This window comes from Macaca thibetana, chromosome 8 (assembly GCF_024542745.1).
Source record: "Macaca thibetana thibetana isolate TM-01 chromosome 8, ASM2454274v1, whole genome shotgun sequence".
NCBI lineage: Eukaryota > Metazoa > Chordata > Mammalia > Primates > Cercopithecidae > Macaca > Macaca thibetana.
In genome coordinates, this window is record NC_065585.1 from 100,516,099 (window position 1) to 100,535,843 (window position 19,745).

Below are 19,745 nucleotides of genomic sequence, written 5' to 3' on the forward strand. Positions count from 1 at the left end.
AAACAACCTCATGGGGTCCCACCCTGCCTCAAAGTTCCCGGAATCAGCAACTCCAAGAAAAAACCTCATAAGGTCCTGCTCTAACCAATTAGCATAAGACACCTTGCTCAGGCCATAGACAGACCCAATTACCACGCGCCTAAAGCTTTGTTTGAATTTCGCGCCCTAAGCTGTGTTTGAACTTGTATTTGCCTATATAAACAGCCTGTAACAAGCAGTCGGGGTCCCAGGGCCAACTTAGAACTTGGGACCCTAGCGCGCTAGTAATAAATAACTCTCTGCTGTGAATCTCGTGTCGGTGATCCTTCGCGGCGACCCCTGCCCAGGAAGGAATTGACAGTTCGGTTCCAACAGGTTCTTACAGGTTTTGGGATAAGTGGTGAAATTAAGAGCAATGTTTTGGGGGCAGGGGTAAAGCTCACCAAGTACATTCTCAAGGGTGGGGAGAATCACACAGAAACTTCTTAAGGGTTGGGGAGATTATAAAGAACCTTCTTAAGGGTGGGGGAAATTACAAAGTACATTGATCTGTTAGGGTGGGGCAGAAACAAATCAAAATGGTGGAATGTCATCAGTTAAGCCATTTTCACTTCTGTGGATCTTCAGTTGCTTCAGGCCATCTGGATGTATACGTGCAGGTCGCTGGGGATATGATGGCTTAGCTTGGGCTCAGAGGCCTGACATAGAGTCCTCCTTTTTCAGCGGCAAATAAATTGAGGCCTTGGCAGTTCTGGAGCTAAAGAGTCAACCTGGACTTGGAGAACAGATAAAGTTTGTGATATGTCTGTAATGCTAGCAGAGAAGTCATTAGAGAGGGTGTGGAATGTTGTGACAGAGGTTGAGATGCCTGCTATTCCAGTTCCAAGTGCAATAGTGGAGGCAGAAAGTCCTAGACACACAATTAAAGGGATTAGTGGGATGACTCTTTTTTGTAGTGTTGGTGTCATGAGGGGGACAGGCAGTTGTTCGCTCCCAGCTGCAAACTGGATTTTGGGGGTAAGGAAGACTAGAATACATGTGCCCATCCAGTTGGCAGGTAGGTACATGTAGGTGGAAGAGCCACATAAAAAGAAGAGACCTTGTGTCAGGCAGAACTGGAAATGTAAAGTGAAAAGGTGAGAGGGTATACTGAAAGAGGAATCCTGCACCCAAAATCCTAGAGATCCAGTAAGGGCAGCAGCCGTTAGAGGTTGTAATGGGGATGGATGGTGCAACTGCATAGAGAGAGAGGTTTGGTTTTCATGGTGTATCAGAAAATGCATAGTGTCTACAAGTAACCTTTCACTGCTATTCATGGGGCTGGATATAAGCAAGCAAGAGGAGGGGCTAGAAGGAGATTCAGATGAGCAGGGGGAGGGTAGCCAAGGATGGAGTGAGATGCAGGGTAGGTGTCTTCCTAAACAATAGTGACTGCCAATGTTTTTTAGTTTGTCAGTAATGATAGAGGGCTTATCAGTAATGCGAAGTTGGAATGCTCCCATCTGTTTGGTAATGTGTGGCTGGGTTCTGGAGATAAAGAGTAAAGGTACATTTGGACAGTGGAAGGTTGCCTAAAGGGATTCCAGTAGGCTGTTGTTGGGAGATGCATAAAGGAGTGGCAACAGGGATAGTTGTTTGTGTGGTTAGGGGTCCAAATATGGAGGTGGTGGTGGAATTGACATAAGAAGAAAGGTGCCGTAAGTAGATGTGGAGAAGTGTGGCAGCTTGTTGGTATGAAATGTCTGGGGAGTTCTCACCAAATTTGTCTAGAAAGTAAAGAAGTTCCTCAGGTGGGTAAAGATGAGGGCTATTAAAGGAGGTTCTGAGGTGTGGGGAGACAGGAGAGGTAGCCCAGTCGGCCTGTAGAACAGGCGTGGCTGTCTAAGAGCAGGAAGAAAAGGAAACGCATAGCCAGCAATTCTGTGCTAGAGAAGGATTGGAGGCAGTGAGGAGAGAGTGGGTGAGATTGATAGTATGCTGGAGGTAACTAGGGAGAGGTAGTGAGTGGCATAAGAATGGGAATGAGAATAAGAGTGAGTATAAAAGTAAAGAATAGAACTTCATCAGGGTACTGCACAGCCCTGCACTTTGGCTGTGTGTAATGAAAAGGGTTGGGATGAGTCAAGGAGAGCTAGTGTGGGAGCAGTCTCTAAAGCTGTCTTCAAGGAATGGAAAGAGGAGTGGGGAAAGGATTTAGGATCTGTGGAGTCAGCTAGATTTACTTTTGTGAGTTTACATAATGGTTTAGTCAGGATGGTAAAACTAGGTATCCAAAGGCGGAAGTACTTAACCATGCCTAGGAAGGAAAGGAATTGTTGTTTTGTAGAAGCAGTTGGGGTTTGGGAGATTAGCTGGACACGATCAGCAGGGAGAGCATGTGTGTTTTCATGAAGAATTATGCCGAGATAGGTAACAGATAAGGAAGAAATTTGGGCTTGACTGAAGTAATGGGGCTGTCCGCAAAGACTTGTGGCAGTACAGCCCAGGTAATTTGCTGAGCCTAATGGGTGTCAGGGTCAGTACAAGTGACAGCAAAAAGAGGCTGGGATGAAGGGTGCAAAGAAATAGTAAAGAAAACATGTTTGAGATCCAGAACAGAATACCGGGTTGTGGAGGGAGGTACTGAGTATAGGAGAGTATATGGGTTGGCACCACGGGGTGGAGAGGCAAGATGATTTGGTTGATAAAGCACAAATCCTGAACTAACCTGCAAGGCTTGTCCAGTTTTTGGACAGGTAAAATGGGGGAATTGTAGGGAGAGTTTATAGACTTTAAAAAGCCATGCTGTAACAGGCAAGTGATAACAGGCTTTAATCCTTTTAAAGCATGCTGTGGGATGGGATATTGGTGTTGAGTGGGGTAAGGGTGATTAGGTTTTAATGGGATGGTAAGGGATGCATCATCCATCACCAAGGAGAGAGGTAGAGGTGTCCTATGCTTGTGGATTAAGGTGGGGAGATACAAAGAGAGGATGTGAAGGAGGCTTTGAACTGGGGGAAAAGGCGGCAATGAGGTGTGACGTTAGCCCAGGAACAGTCAGGGGAGCAGATAATTTAGTTAAAATGTCTCAACCTAACAAGGGAACTGGGCAGTGGAGATAACTAAAAAAGAGTGCATTAAAGAATGTTGTCCAAGTTGGCACCAGAGTTGGGGAGTTTTAAGAGGTTTAGCAGCCTGGCCATCAATACTCACAACGGTTGTGGAGGTAAAGGAAACAGGCCCTTGAAAAGAAAGTAATGCGGAGCGGGTAGCCTCCACATTGATTAAGAAGGGGATGGACTTACCCTCCACTGTAAAAGTTACCAAAGTGTCCATGATGGTCCAGGAGGCTTCTGAGTCGATCGGGCAGCATCAGTCTTTAGCCGCTAAACTGAGAAGATCTGGAAAGGAGTCCGTCAGAGAGCCTTGGGCCAGAGTTCCAGGGACTCTAGGAATGGCTGCCGGGTGAGTTGGACAGTCCAATTTCCAGTGGGGTCCCACACAGATGGGACATGGCTTAGGAGGAATCCCGGGCTGTGGGCATTCCTTGACCCAGTGGCCAGATTTCTGGCACTTGAAGCAAGATCCTGGGGGAGACAGTCCAGGAGGAATGCCTGGCCACTGTGGTTCGACGTTTTGAGGTTCTTGTGTGCTGGAGATGTGGCTGGGGTTTCTCTCACAGTGGATGCAAGTAGTTGCAACTCAGAAATACGTTGCTACTTGGCTGCCTCTAATCTATTACTGCACACCTTGAAGGCAAGGTTAATTAGGTCCTGTTGTGGGGTTGGAGGGCTGGAATCTAATTTTTGGAGCTTTATTTAATGTCGGCAGCAGATCGGGTAATAAAATGCATATTGAGAATAAGACGGCCTTCTGGCCTTTCTGGGTCTAGGGTGGTAAACGTCTAAGGGTTGTTGCCAAATGGGCCATGAACTGGGTTGGGTTTTTATATTTGATGGAAAAGAGCCTAAACGCTAACTGATTTGGGAGAGGTTGGATAAAGAAAAAGGAGCATTAACCTTGGCTTTGCCTTCAGTTCCAGCGACCTCTTTAAGAGGAAATTGTTGGGCGGGTGGGGGAGGGCTAGTCACCGAACGAAACTGTAAGCCAGACCGGGTGCGAGGAGGGGAGGTAATAGAAGGATTGTAGGGTAGGGGAGCGGAGGCTGAGGAAGAATTGGGACCTGGCTCGGCCTGGTGAGGAGCAGCCTGGGGAGGAGGCGAGAGGTCAGATGAGTCCACAGAAAAGGATGAGTCCCTAGAAAAAGAGGATTCAAAGGACTCAGAGCTTGGGGTGGAGACTGAAGGAACAGACAGGAAAGAAAGAAGAAAGATTTGGGACGAGTTGCATTGGGAGCAGAGACTAGGGAGTGACAAATGTGTAAAAGAATGCCTGGACGTCAGGCACCTCAGACCCATTTGCCCATTTTTCAACAAAAATCATCCAGGTCTTGTAAAAGGAGGAATCAAAAGTGTCATTTTCTGGCTGTTTAGTACGATTGTCGAGTTTGCATTGGGACCAAGCGGTGTTGCAGAAGAAAATAAGACACTTACATTTTAGGTCAGGAGAAAGTTGAAGGTTTTTAAGTTCTTGAGAACACTGGCTAAGGGAGAAGAAGGAGGAAGGGAGGGTGGAAGTTTGCCCATAGTGAAGGAGGTAAGTTTAAAGAGAAAGGTAGCCGGGCGCGGTGGCTCAAGCCTGTAATCCCAGCACTTTGGGAGGCCGAGACGGGCGGATCACAAGGTCAGGAGATCGAGACCATCCTGGCTAACCCGGTGAAACCCCGTCTCTACTAAAAAAATACAAAAAACTAGCCGGGCGAGGTGGCGGGCGCCTGTAGTCCCAGCTACTCGGGAGGCTGAGGCAGGAGAATGGCGTGAACCCGGGAGGCGGAGCTTGCAGTGAGCTGAGATCCGGCCACTGCACTCCAGCCTGGGCGACAGAGCGAGACTCCGTCTCAAAAAAAAAAAAAAAAAAAAAAGAGAAAGGTAGAGACGCAGAGAAGAGGGTGGGTGAGCAGCCAATGCAGGCGTCCCGCAATTGACTTGCCACCAAGGGAATGTAGGTGAATGACCAAGGCAGGCATCCCCGCGGTGATCAGACACCAGTGAAATGTGGGTGAATAATCAGGCAGGCATCCCCGCAGTGATTAAACACAAGGGAAGACTGTCTCCCCGAGTCCGTGACCGGTGCTGGAGTTTTGGGTCCATGGATGAAACATGTCTCCTTTGTCTCTACTAGAGAGGAAAAAGAACTGGAGTTGGAAGGACAGGGAGATTGAAGGGTAGGAAGAGAGGCTGGAGAAGAGAGTGAAAAGACTGCTTACCCGATTTGAAATTGGTGAGATGTTCCTTGGGCTGGTTGGTCTGAGGACCCGAGGTTGTAGGTGGATCTCCTCATGGAGTGAGGGCGAGGACAGGGGACTGGTCTCCCAAAGAAGTCCTCCTGTCCTGGGTCTTTGGCACCAAATGTCACGTGCATCCGTGTGAAGAGAGTCCACCAACAGGCTTTATGTGAGCAACAAAGCTGTTTATTTCACTTGGGTGCAGGGGGGTTGAGTCCGAAAAAGGAGTCAGCAAAGGGTAGTGGGATTATAATTAGTTCTTTAGGTTTTGGGATACCGGGTGGAGTTAGGAGCAATGTTTTGAGGGCAGGGGGTGGATCTCATGAAGTACATTCTCAAGGGTGGGGAGAATTACAAAGAACCTTCTTAAGGGTGGGGGAGATTACAAAGAAACTTCTTAAGGATAGGGGAGATTACAAAGTACATTGATCAGTTAGGGCGGGGCAGAAACAAATCACAACGGTGAAATGTCATCAGTTAAGGCTATTTTCACTTCTTTTGTGGATCTTCAGTTGCTTCAGGCCATCTGGATGTATAGGAGCAGGTCACAGGGAATATAATGGCTTAGTTTGGGCTCAGAGGCCTGACAGTGAAGGCAAAATCAATTACAATTTCAGAAAAGCAAGGGTTCAGGAAGGTTACCACACTCAAATACTTCCTGAAAAAATTACTTGAAGACATGTTCTTCTGAATAATGGAAGAAATGAAGCCGAAAAAGAGGAGTGCTTAAGATGAAAAACAGTGATGAACAAAGAAATGAAATTGTTTGCCATGTGGTTGTGGACAAAACGTGTGGTCAATACATAGTTCTTAGGGAAAGGAATACATAATATAAAAATTAATCATACTGAACTAAAATTTATGATTTAAAGAAAATGTAGAAGGGGATAAAAGTGAAATGAAGGTGAGGGGAAATGAGAGTCCTAAAGAAATTATTTTGTGTAGAAAGTGGCAGCCACAAACACTAATTCTCAACATGGATTTTAAAAGTTGAATGTTTATTAATAAATTAACAGAAGTGGACACGTAATTTTCAAGCTATTAAATGCAAAGAAGGAATGGGCAAACTACAAACTCGGCCAAGGCTGAAAAAGAGGGAGAAAGGTGAAGGAACAAGAAAATGTTATACAGAAAACACAAACTAAATGGCATTAATAAGACAAAATACATCAGTAGTAAAAATATGTGAAGGTTTTTTCATGCTTAGATTTTTTTTCTTGTTTTTAATGGAGTTTTGCTCTGTTGCCCAGGCTGGAGTGCAGTGGCGTGATCTCAGCTCACTGCTAGCTCTGCCTCCCGGGTTCAAGTGATTCTCCTGCCTCAGCCTCCCAAGTGACTGGGACTACAGGCATAGGCCACCACACCTGGCTAATTTTTTGTATTTTTAGTAGAGGTGGGGTTTCACCATGTTAGCCAGGATGGTCTTGATCTCCTGACCTTGTGATCCACCTACCTCAGCCTCCCAAAGTGCTGGGATTACAGGCGTGAGCCACCACACCCGGCCATTTAGATTTTCTTTAAGAGACTGCGTCTTGCTCTGTTGCCCAGGCTGGAGTGCAGTGGAGCAATCACGGCTCACTGCAGTCTCCAGCTACTGGGTTCAAGTGATCCTGCCATTTCAGCCTCCTGAGTAACTGAGATTATAGGCACACATCGCCATTTAAAATTGTTAAAATTTTAATTTTTAAAATTTTTTGTAGAGATAGGGTCTTGCTGTAGAGAGAAGGCTGGTCTCAAACTCCTGACCTCAAGCAATCCTCCTGGTTTGACCTCCCAAAATGCTAGGATTACAGGTGTGAGCCACTCTACCCAGCCTAGATTGCAAACTGCTTGCAAGAGCCATGCCTAAAAGTACTCCAGAAAGGGATTTGGATTTGTAACTGGGCAGAGAGAAAAATTGCTTTAAGCTAAAATTCAGGAAGGATTTGGCGGCAGCAGCAATTTTGGAGGGCAAGAAGAACCTGAGCAGACTCCCCTCAGAGTCTTAGAGGAGGAATGATGGTGGGTGGGGGTGAAGCCCACCCAGATGCCAGGAGACAGGGAAACAGAAGGGGGAGCCTAGGGGATAGTGTTGGTATGGTCCGAGTAGACGAGGTGACATCAAAAACCATTATCAGAGAATGCTCTGTACCCTAGTTTACTAGGAAAAGATAATGGATATTAATGAATTCACTTCTGGTAGCAAAGGGTTGTTTCTTTTGTGAGTTATTTTGGTATGCATGACCTTAAAGCAAGTCACAGCTCACAGTGGGCTCCAGTTTCACCATCTGAAAGCCTTATCGTGCTGGGAATAAACCATGAATAACATCCGCCTCGGTAGGCCAGGCATCTTGGAATCTGTATTATTGTTAAGTGTGTAGTGCCAGCTGCCCTGCCAGTGTAATCCCCAAACCCTTCTTGAGATTTGCCTGGCCCATTGCTACAGAAGCACAACACAGCCCCAGTTTGCAACTCAGACAAAACCACCAAGGAGGTCAGTGCTGGGTGGGAGATCCAGGCTCTGCCCACACAGATAGTTCAATGTGGAGACCTCCTTAAACTCCAGGTGGATTCCCCCTCTCCCCACCGAGGCCTGCTGGTTCTAGGAGGTGTTCCTCCACCAAGTAGCAACAGCTTTTTGTGCACTCTGGCTATGAGCTCAAGCCTGGACCTATTATCCCTCCCTGAATGTTCAGGGAAACCAAGGCAGGGGCCTGAGGAGGTGTCACTTTCTTTAAAAGCAGTTCACTCTCATGGCAACCACAAATGAGCACATTTACCAGAGTTTCCCCTGTGAGGAGATGTTCCATTTCCACGAAGACAACGCAATCAGGGTTCATAGAACAAGCACGTGCATTTGGATTCTGTCTGTGCAATAGCCAGATGTCAGGTCTAAGATGTAATCTAGTCTTTACGTCTTTTAAATGCCTAATGGTAACTACGTAGCCACATCTTCAAAGCAGGGGTAAAAATCAGAACCGAGCCTGTAACTGACACTATCAGAAAGAGCCACAGGAAGATTCGGTCAAGAACTTGAGCTACAAATTTCCAGTCTTGTACTACCTGCAAAAGAGAAAAAGATGCCTTTCACTCAAGACACTGAGCAACTGTTCTGAATTCATCTCAAGGGATTTAAAAAGAGTAACATTCAGATTTATAGCATTTACTTAAGTTTTCAAAATGCATCTAATGTCCCAACCACACTACAGGCTCAGGTTCTTTCAGGGACTTCGCTAATCATGCCCAAAGGAAGTATCTTGGAACACTGTCATCAGCACTGAAGAAGGAAAATAGAAACAATAGAATTCTGTGTGCATATGTCAACATTCCTGATCAGAATGGGAAAAGTCTGATTTTTATGTGAATAAAAAGCCAGTATAGGCCAGTTATGGTGGCTCACACCTGTAACCCCAGCACTTTGGGGAGGCTGAGGTGGGGGGATCACCTGAGGTTGGGAGTTTGAGACCAGCCTGGCCAACATGGTGAAACCCCCTCTTTACTAAAAATACAAAAATCAGTTGGGCATGGTGGCGGGCGCCTGTAATCCCAGCTACTCGGGAGGCTGAGGCAGGAGAATTGCTTGAACCCAGGAGGCGGAGTGTATCTTAGTATGCCAGTATATCTTACTAGGGTGCTTCCTGATACTCGTATGAAAAGAATCACAAATTTATAATTTAAGAGTTTTTGTGGCCAAATGTCACAGGCTTTCTTTTCTTCCACTCCACCTGTGCTGCAGCTCCAGAAGGAAGGGTGCTGCCGAGCAGAAGAATCGACCAGGACAAGACGGAAATTCACGAAGGAGACAGGAGACTGAGTCCCCTTTACTAGGAAGGGGAGGGGAGATGCAGAGAGTGGGCAACAGGTCCATAACACAAAGTCAAGGCACGACTGGCTGAGGAAGTCTGAAAGGAAGGGGAGTCCTCATCCCTCTAGAGTAAATAAATATCCTCCATCTTGGGACGGAGGGAAGAAATCTTTGTATCAGGTTTTTGTTTTGTTTTTTTGAGACATAGTCTCGCTCTGTCACCCAGGCTTCAGTGGTGCAATCTTGGCTCACTTCAACCTCCGCCTCCTGGGTTTAAGCGATTCTCCTGCCTCAGCCTCCCGAGTAGCTGGGATTACAGGCACTTGTCACCATGCCCAGCTAATTTTTGTATTTTTAGTAGAGAGGGGGTTTCACCATGTTGACCAGGCTGGTCTCGAGCTCCTGACCTCAGGTGATCCACATACCTCGGCCTCCCAAAGTTCTGGGATTACAGGGGTGAGCCAGCACGCCCAGCCTGTTTTTAAAAGATGTTAAGAAACAAACAAAAAAATCTGCCCAGCTTGACAGCTGAATGTTTCTTGTCTAGCAGCAGTCACTTTTCTAGTGCTTTTAAAAACAATTTAAGTGGATGAAAAACATGACAGATTGTTAAGAGAGAGAGTATATGAGGCAGTGTCTGAGAACACAAGAGAAAATGTATAAGGATAATTCTAAAAAAAATTCTTAGCTGAGTGCAGTGGCTCACTCCTGTAATCCCAGCACTTTGGGAGGCCAAGGCGGGCAGATCACGATGTCAGGAGATCGAGACCATCCTGGCTAACACAGTGAAACCCTGTCTGTACTAAAAACACAAAAAATTAGCTGGGTGTGGTGGCGGGCGCCTATAGTCCCAGCTACTCAGGAGGCTGAGGCAAGAGAATGGTGTGAACCTGGGAGGCGGAGCTTGCAGTGAGCTGAGATGGCGCCACTGCACTCCAGCCTGGGTGACAGAGCGAGACTCCATCTCAAAAAATAAAATAAAATAAAATAAAATAATTCTTTCATCAGTTTGTTTAGGGGATGAGGCTCTTGGCACTAATTTTCACCAATTTTAGAGTAAAATACTTGAACTCTGTAAAGTGAAGTTATTATATAAATTGAAAATATGTTACTTGCTGTAGGCAACAGATCACTTTTTTTTTTTTTGCTGGACACTTAAAAAAAATCTGTAAATAACCACATCCTCTTTCCTCACCAAAATATCTGTTGTAACACTAAATTTTTTATTAACCAAAAAATCTGATTATTTCTGGTCTTTTATTTCTAAATACTGTGGTTGAACATATCTATCATCCCATGAAAAATGAGAGATAAATTACCAGAGACCAGGATAACCAACTTAAAATGTGTAATTGAGGCCGGGCGCGTTGGCTCACACCTGTAATCCCAGCACTTTGGGAGGCCGAGGCGGGCTGATCACGAGTTCAGGAGATCAAGACCGTCCTGGCTAACACAGTGAAACCCCGTCTCTACTAAAAATACAAAAAATTAGCCGGGCATGGTGGCAGGCACCTGTAGTCCCAGCTACTCGGGAGGCTGAGGCAAGGGAATGGCGTGAACCCAGGAGGCGGAGCTTGCAGTGAGCAGAAATCACACCACTGCACTCCAGCCTGGATGACAGAGGGAGACTCCGACTCAAAAAAAAAAAAAAAAGAAAAATGTGTAATTGAATTATTTAATATAGAATTATAAGAAACAATTATAAGAAACAATGCTTAATCAACAGTTGCTTCACTTTTGCTCCTTAAGTTTTTGTGAACTACTTCCTAAAAATTCATACTAAGATCACTATGTTATGTGAGGGCTTGCTTTAAATGGTACATGTACAAAAAGGATGTCTTATAATGTCACATTTAAACCATGACAACATTTTATGGTAAACAGATGTCAAAATATTTGTCTTTGGCCCACCTTTATAGCGGCATAATTGGGAATACCAGTTTACTCACCTGGCTGATAAAATGTTCTTTCTTCACATGTCTTGAAATGTATCTAATAGAATCAGCAGCTTTTTCCAAAAAAGCAACCAGAACTTTTTCTCCATCACTAAGCTGTTTCTGTTTCTTTTTTTTGAGGACTTTGCCTTTCACTACTGGTTGACTCTCCTCTTTCTCTGGGAATGAGTAGCGATCCACGTGGTCTTTCATGCAAAGTAATTTTGGAAGTTTCTGCAGAAAGAACCTCTTAACCCAGGGGGCCATGGGGTGGTATGTGGAAGAAGATCTATGGTGAACGTTAATGACAAACACGGTAACAATGATGGACAGGGTCACGAAAATCATGATGAACAGCAGGTACTCCCCAATGAGAGGAATGACTTTGGAAGACGATGGGATGATTTCTTCAATCACTAAAAGGAAAACAGTCAGAGAAACCAAGACTGATGTGGATAATGAAAGTTTTTCTCCCTCATCTGAAGGTAAATAGAACACGAGAACTGTTAGGAAAGACAGCCCCAGGCAGGGGATGATGAGAAAGAGTGTATAGAATAAAGGCAGGCGTCTCAGGACGAAGGAATATGTGATAAAGGGATAGGAGTACATGCCATCCCTTCTGTTCCCCTTCATCCCCTTTGCGTTCAGTATTTCCCATTCTCCGTTATCGAAGAAGTCCTTTCTATCAACATTTTCATTGATCAAAATGAGGTCAACCATGGTGCCATCGTAAGTCCAGGATCCAAACTTCATGGAGCAGTTCTGTCGGTCGAACGGGAAAAACGTGACGTCCATGGTGCAGGAGCTTTTGTAGCTGGCGGGAGGGGTCCAGACAACGGTTCCATTTGATTTCACGATGACCTTGGTCATCAGGGAGCCTTCAAAACGGCCGTCAGCGCTGCAATCAAAGCAGTTTCACCTTAGCAGTCGGTGGAGCACCTGCTAGTTTTTGTTCTTTTTCCCAGCATTGACTATTTCTATTTTATAACTTTTCTTTTCTTTTTTGAGATGGAGTCTCACTCTATCGCCAGGGCTGGAGTGCGGTGTGGCACCATCTCGGCTCACTGCAACCTACACCTCTTGGGTTCAAGCAATTCTCCTGACTCAGCCTCCTGAGTAACTGGGATTACAGGCGCCTGCCACCATGCCCAGCTAAGTTTTTGTATTTTTAGTAGAGACAGGGTTTCACCATATTTGCCAGGCTGGTCCCGAACTCCTGACTTCATGATTAGCCCACCTTGGCCTCCCAAAGTGCTGAGATTACAGGCATGAACCACCGTGCCCTGCCCTATTTTAGGACTTTTCTACCGCAACACCAGGCAACTGTTTTAAAATAAACAATTTTTTTTATTTAAAGTTGAATAAGTATTTTTGCCTGAATCAGAATTTTCTATTCCTGGTGTTAATCAGGAAAAATAGTTTTCTTCTGTGATATTTACTTTTCTTTTTTTCACTTTAAAAAAAAATTTTTTTTTTCACTTTTTTAAAAATTTATTTTTTTCCCCATAAGTGAGAAACAATGTGATACTTACTTTTCAAAAAGAACTATGTCAGGAAGCCACAGAGATTCTGATGGAACTTTAATGGAATGGATCCCACCATAATCATCAGGATTCCAGCGTAACTTGTGGTCTGTCCATTCCTGCATGAAATTGGTACACTGTGATTTTATTCTGAAAGTTCAATATATTAGATCTTGAAATCTTCAAGTTTCTGTTAGCTTTATCAAGCCACTGTTTTATTAAGAAAAGGAAATTGTCCTGGTTGGACTGTGTGACCCTACTGGGGACTCAGTACAGGATTCACCTTGGGCCAGCCTGGCCTCTGATCTCACCCAGGCCCACACACTTTGCATGTTACATATTTCCAAAATCACTGTATCTGCCTCACCATGAAGAGGCTCTACAACAAACGCCACTAATTCATGATCTATCTTTTCAACCTATTTTCTCTTAACAAACAAACAAAAGAAAAGCAATGATGTGTCTAATTCAGTTTATTCTAGGAGGGTGTATACTTTAATCACATGCTAACAGGTACAAGTGATTTTGAACACCACTCAAGAGGCTTGGATGAACATCCACCTGCTATGTTAATATGAGACATCCATTTTCCATGAATTCTTCTTGATCACATTAGAACTTGTATCCAATAAAAAATGTTTTCCCAGCATTTTCTTTTAAGTTCTGAATTTATTTTTGGAGCTCCCAATTATAATTTTAAGTTACATTCCTAATATTGTTAGCCTCCAGGCACTTACACATTTTTCTTCATAAGGATGAAATCACATGGCATGTTTTATGGGGCTGATTAATCTAGATAAATAAACCTGACCATGAATTGGTCAGACTGCGAAGGTCAAGAGGATGGTGTATGGATGACCCGATCACAGCAGAGTGGACTCTACTAAAAAGATTTTGGGTCCAAAATCATAGGAAATCTGACCTGAAAATTGAATTTTTCTATTCTACAGCCTCTCATGTGGGTAGGTGAATAAGGATGCAGGAGTTCAGAGAGTTAGAAGGGCATGCCCAGCATGAGGCTTCCCAGAGCCCAGTGATGCCAACTTTGTCATTAAAACATCAGGAATCAGCAGATGGATGATGTCACTAGATAGTAAAATACTGAAATATGCATGATGCCTGACAAATGATGGAACTCCACACCCCAGAGGAAACTGTCTATCTTAGGCAATATTTTTGAGACTTGGTCCCCCAAAAACAAAGTTTAAGATGTATGGGCCTTTAAAAAACTAGAATCGAAAGTATAACAAAATGGCATGATATTTATGGGAAAACATGCATATGAAACTGACAATTTAAGAGCCCAATAATAAAGTATTCACTGTGTTTACTTGGTGCTCATGGGCTTCTCTTTTTTTCTTCCTCCTCTGCCTATTTTGAAGAGCAAATATATTCTCCTTGCTAGGAATAATTTGTCTCCTGCTGAGGAGACTCTTACTATCATTGGTAGGTCTGAGTCTCAGAAATCTTGGAGGGAACTCACTTATAGTAGCATTTGTGGTTTGTTTCAATTCCACTTTATGCACTTTGTAAAAATTTACTTACAATAAAATTCACTCTTTTGTTTACACTTATTAATGCAAATAGCTGTATAATAACTGCAGGCATTAAGACATCAAAACAGTTTTTTTGCCCAAAATATTTCCCAGGTGCTGCCCTTTTGTAATCAACCCCTCCCACATTTCCAACCCTCAGAAATCCCTGATTTGTTCTCTTTTTCTATAATTTCACCTTTTCTAGAATGTCATGTAAATGGAATCAACATAACATTTCAATTCTGACGTCTTTACTTAGCAATGCGTTTAGATTCATCATTTTTTTTTTTTTTTTTTTTTTTTTACTTGAGACAGAATCTCGTTCTTTTGCCCAGGCTGGAGTGCTATGGTGACATCATGATTCACTGTAGCCTCAACCTCCTGGGCTCAAGTGATCCTCCTGCCTCAGGCTCCCAAGTAGCTGGGACCACAGGTGTGTACCATCACACCCAGCTAATTGTTTTGCTTTGTAGAAATGAAGTCTTCCTATGTTGCCCAGGCTGGTCTTGAACCCCTAGGCTCAAGCAAATCTCCTGCCTCACCTCCCAAAGTGTAGGGATTACAGGCATGAGCCATTGAGCCCAGATTCATTGTGTTTTTTTAATATGCATTTTCCTAATGACTAATCATTAATATCTTCATGTGTTTATCTGCCATCCATGTATTGTATTTGGTCAAGTGCATAATGTTTAATCAAGTTGTTTGTTTTCTTACTGAGTTTTAAGAGTTCCTTATACATTCTGGATAAAAGTGGTTTGTCAAATATTTGATTTACAAACATCTTCTCTCAGTCTTTTTTTCCTCTTAATAATGTATTTCACAAGTCAGAAATTCTAAAAGTTCATTTTATCAGTTTTATTGTTTATGGATTGTGTCATATCTAAGAAATCTTTGCCTAACACAGGGTCACAAAGATTTTCTTATATACTTTCTCCTAGAAATTTTGTAGTTTTTTGTTTTTTGAGACAGAGTCTCACTCTGTCACCAGGCTGGAGTGCAGTAGCACAATCTCGGCTCACTGCAACCTCTGCTTCCTGGGTTCAAACGATTCTCCTGCCTCAGCCTCCCGAGTAACTGGGACTACAGGTGCATGCCACCACACCCAGCTAATTTTTGTATTTTTAGTAGAGATGAGGTTTCACTGTCTTGGCCAGAATGGTCTTGATCTCTTGACCTTGTGATCACCAGCCTCGACTTAGGTCTAAGATCCATTTTCAGTTAATATTTTATAAAGGTGCAGGAATGGGTTGAGGTTCATTTTCTTTTGCATGTGAGTGTCTAATTGTTTCAGTACCATTTGTGGAGAAGACTAAACATTATCCATGGAACTTCCTTTGTACATTTGTCAAAATGTAGTTAACTATGTATGTGCATGGGTCCATTCTGGACCGTTCTGTTTCACTGATCTGTGTATCTGTCTTTTTTTTTCTTTCTTTTTTTTTTTTTTTTAAGACAGAGTCTTACTCTGTCCCCTAGGCTGGAGTGCATTGGTGCGATCTCGTCTCACTGCAACTTCCACCTTCCAGGTTCAAGTAATTCTCCTGCTTCAGCCTCCCAAGTAGCTGGGATTACAGGGGTGTGTCACCACGCCCGGCTAATTTTTGTGTTTTTAGTAGAGACAGGGTTTCACTATCTTGGCCAGGCTGGTCTTGAACTCCTGACCTGAAGTGATCCACCCACCTTGGCCTCCCAAAATGCTGGGATTACAGGTGTGAGCCACAGTGACTGGCCCTGGGACAGTATCACACTGTCTTGGTTATTATAGCTTTAAGTAAATTTTTGAATCTGCTTGTTGCTGTCTACAAGATATCCTGCCAAGATTTTAATTGTGATTGATTTGAATATGCAGATTAGTTTGGTGAGAACTGGCACCATGATATGGAATCTCCTGGCCCAGGAATATTATTTATGTCTCCATTTACTTAGGTCTTGATTTTTTGTTGTTGTTGTTTTGTTAGTGTTTTGCAGTTTTAGGCTTACAGACATTGCACATATTTAGTTAGATTTACACCTAAGTAGGCCAGGTGCAGTGGCTTATGCCTGTAATCCCAGCAGTTTGTGGGGCCAAGATGGGTGGATCACCTGAGGTCAGGAGTTCATGACCAGCCTTTATAGAGTTCATGGTGAAGCCCAGTCTCTATAAAAATATAAAAATTAGTCAGGCATGATGATGGGTGCCTGTAATCCCAGCTACTCGGGAGGCTGAGGTAGGAGAATCGCTTGAACCCGGGGGCAGAGGTCGCAGTGAGCCGAGACCACACCAGTGTACTCCAGCCTGGATGACAGAGCCAGACTCCGTCTCAAAAAAAAAAAAAAAAAAAAGAAAGTCATTTAATTTTTAAAATTCCAATCGTTCATTGTTAGTATCTAAATATACAATCGACTTTTGCATATTGACCTGGTCCTGTGACCCGGCTTAGCTCATTTAGTTTTGGGATATTTTCTGTAGATTTTCTGTATAGACAATTATGTCATTTGCAAGTGGAGCGTTTTATTTCTTCCTTTCCAATCTGAATAACTTTGAATGCTATTCCTTGCCTTAATTACTGAGTAGTAGTAGCTGCAACACCAGAAAGATGGCAGAGCAAGAGCAAAGAAAAATCCCTTTGGTTCCAGAAAATCTCCTGAAAATGAAGAAGGCTTATCAAGCCCTCAAAGCCACCCAGGCAAAGCAGGCACTTTTGCAAAGAAGGAGCAGAGAAAAGGAAAAAGGCTCAGGTTTAAACAACTGGAATCATTCCTATATGATTCCTGGTGGCAGAAACGTGACAAGGTGTGTCTCAGACGACTAGAAGTGAAACCTTGCGCCTTGGAATTGCCAGATAAACATTCCTTGGCCTTTGTTGTATGCATCGAAAGGATTGATGGCATGAGTTTACTGGTGCAGAGAACCACTGTGAGACTTTGCCTAAAGAAAATTTTTAGTGGTGTCTTTGTAAAAGTCACCCCTCAGAACCTAAAAATGCTGCATAGAGTGGAACCTTATATAACCTAGGGATTTCCAAATCTGAAGTCTATCCAGGAGCTCATTTTGAAATGTGGACAAGTCAAAGTCAAGAATAAGACCATTCCTCTGACAGACAACACAGTGATTGAGGAGCACCTGGGAAAGCATTTCCAGGAGATCTCATGGTTCTTGCACCCTTTCCACCTCTCAGGGGCCTGTCATGCTACCAAAAATAGAGTGGGCTTCCTCAAGGAGATGGGCACACCTGGCTATCAGGGTGAACGCATCAATCAGCTGATCTGCCAGCTGAACTAGATCCAGGTGCCAAACTGCAGTAAATTTTTTATCAATGAATTGGAAGCATGTGTTTTTGTATTTGGGGGAATTTTTATCAAGTATCTTCAGAGAGGTTTATTTCCTGCTTTATCTTCAAAAACTGGAAAGGAAGGGTCAAAGAAAAGACAGTAGCTGGCCGGGTGCAGTGGCTCATGTCTGTAATCCCAGCACTTTGGGAGGCCGAGGTGGGCGGATCACCTGAAGTCGGGAGTTTGAGACCAGCCTGTCCAACATGGAGAAACCCCATCTGTACTAAAAATACAAAAATTAGCCAGGTGTGGGGGCTCATGCCTGTAATCCCAGCTACTAGGGAAGCTGAGGCAGGAGAATTGCTTGAACCCCGGAGGTGGAGGTTGTGGTGAGCCAAGATTGCACCATTGCACTCCAGCCTATGCAACAAGAGCAAAACTCCATCTCAAAAAAGAAGAAAAAGAAAAGACAGTAGCTTATGTCCATGGCAAGCACCTCTCATCACAGTCCAGTTTTGGCATTTGAAAGTCAGAAAGATTTGTGTTGCTTACCCGACCTTCAAAAGCAGGATTAACAGCTGTGACCAGAGATAAAACGGAGATAGTGGTTTATGGGGCTCACTGTTTTCAAAGAGTTCATTCATTCATCAAATATGCAAGGCATGTACTAGCACTGAGCACAGCTGCCTCGACCTCTTATCCTGGGGCTGACTCAGATGATAAATCAGTCAACTAACAAATACCCACACCTCCTGACAGTTGCTATAAAGGAGACAGTTTTGGTATGGGATACAGAACAGTGGAGTAGACAGGGAAAACATTTCCAAGGAGATGACATTTAGACTAAACATGCAGGGTAAGAAGGAGTCTGAGGGCTGGGCGCAGTGGCTCACGCCTGTAATTCCAGCACTTTGGGAGGCCGAGGCAGGCAGATCACGAAGTCAGGAGTTCGAGACCATCCTGGCTAACATGGTGAAACCCTGTCTCTACTAAAAATACTAAAATTAGCTGGGCATGGTGGCACAGGTCTTTAGTTCCAGCTACTTGGGAGGCTGAGGCAGGAGAATCGCTTGAATCCAGGAGGCAGAGTTTGCAGTGAGCCAAGATTGTGCCACTGCACTCTAGCCTGGTGACAGAGCAAGACCCTGTCTCAAAAAAAAAAAAAAAAAAAAAAAAAAAAAAGAAGGATTCTGAGCAGGACAGGGTTGAGAAGGCTGGCCAAAGATGGAACCACCTGTGGGAAGGTGCTGGGGCAGGAAGGAAGGAGAGCATGAACGAGGGATGCCTTCAGATCCTTGAGGAGGATATTAAAGGGATCTAGAGCAGACTCAGTTGCTTCTAACCAGTAAACAGGCTGGGTGGGACTTGTGGTCAATACTGCTTACACTGGTGGCCTCGAAAGAGAAAGCACACTAGACTCCACTCACAAGCCCTGAGCTCCACACTAGGACTGTGCTTTACTAGCTGTACAACTTGGACGAGTCATTGATCTCCAGCTGCTGCATTGCTTTGCAAGGGTGAGAGAGCATTCTTCACAACCTTAGTGTCCTTCTGCTATCAGACCAGGGAATTACAGAGCGTTCTCCCTGAGATGCCCATCAGAGGGTTCGTCCAGTTTCTTTCCTGTTGTTTTTAGACAGGGTCTCACTCTGTTGCCCAGGCTGGAGTGCCATGGTGTGATCACAGCTCATTGCAGTTTCAACCTCCTGGGCTCAAATCATCTTCCAACCCCAGCCTCCCGAGTAGCTAGGACTACAAGTTATGCACCACCACGCCCGGCTAATTTTTCTTATTTTTTGTACAGACAGGGGACTCCCTGTGTTGACCAGGCTGGTTTCAAACTCCTAGCCTCAAGTGATCCTCCTGCCTTGGCCTCCCAAAGTGTTGGGATTACAGGCAGGAGCCACCACGCCCAGCCCACCCAATTTCTGCCACGATGCGTGTTCACCACAGAGCTGGCTGTGCCCTGTAGCCCAGGACCACTGTGGGTTTAGAATGGCACAAGCCACAGGACATTTGCAAGTGGTGGAATTAGCAGTGCCCAGCTGAGGAGCCACAGCCCAAACCTCTATCTTGTTCTCTAAGGGGCTGCGAGGTTTTCTGGTCACTTCTTTGTTCTTTCTGAAACCCTGGTGACATCTGGAGATTAAGCTCCTGTCTCTCTTTTCTTAGGGTAAGAGATGAGAAATAATATTCCATGTTTGCATAGTGTGTTCTAGCTGAGACGCTCAAAGCCGTTGTCAAACACCAGCTCTGCATCACAGCAGTTCCTGGCTTGAGAGCCCTGTTTTTGCAGGAAACAGGAGCGCAAAGGGTATGTCAGAGCCAAATATCAAAGTTAATCTATGACTAAGAAAAAAATGGAAAAACACTCCAACTCTAGGTTTCCTCATTCAGAAAAATTGCAATTTCAAA

General features: G+C 44.2%; 1 protein-coding gene and 1 pseudogene across 1 annotated transcript in view; one reads left to right on the plus strand and one right to left on the minus strand.

Annotated features, from left to right (window-relative positions):
* Nucleotides 1-7,426: 7,426 nt before the first annotated feature.
* Nucleotides 7,427-19,745, minus strand: part of CHRNB3 (cholinergic receptor nicotinic beta 3 subunit) — a 34,725-nt gene continuing 22,406 nt past the window's right edge. The window contains exons 4-6 of the mRNA XM_050800408.1: nt 12,553-12,662; nt 11,036-11,918; nt 7,427-8,344 (exon numbers count right to left, since the gene is read on the minus strand). Of these exons, the coding sequence (XP_050656365.1) occupies nt 8,210-8,344; nt 11,036-11,918; nt 12,553-12,662 (1,128 nt within the window). The 3' untranslated portion in view covers nt 7,427-8,209. The remainder of the gene's footprint in view (nt 8,345-11,035; nt 11,919-12,552; nt 12,663-19,745) is intronic.
* Nucleotides 16,640-17,340, plus strand: LOC126960786 (60S ribosomal protein L7-like 1; annotated as a pseudogene).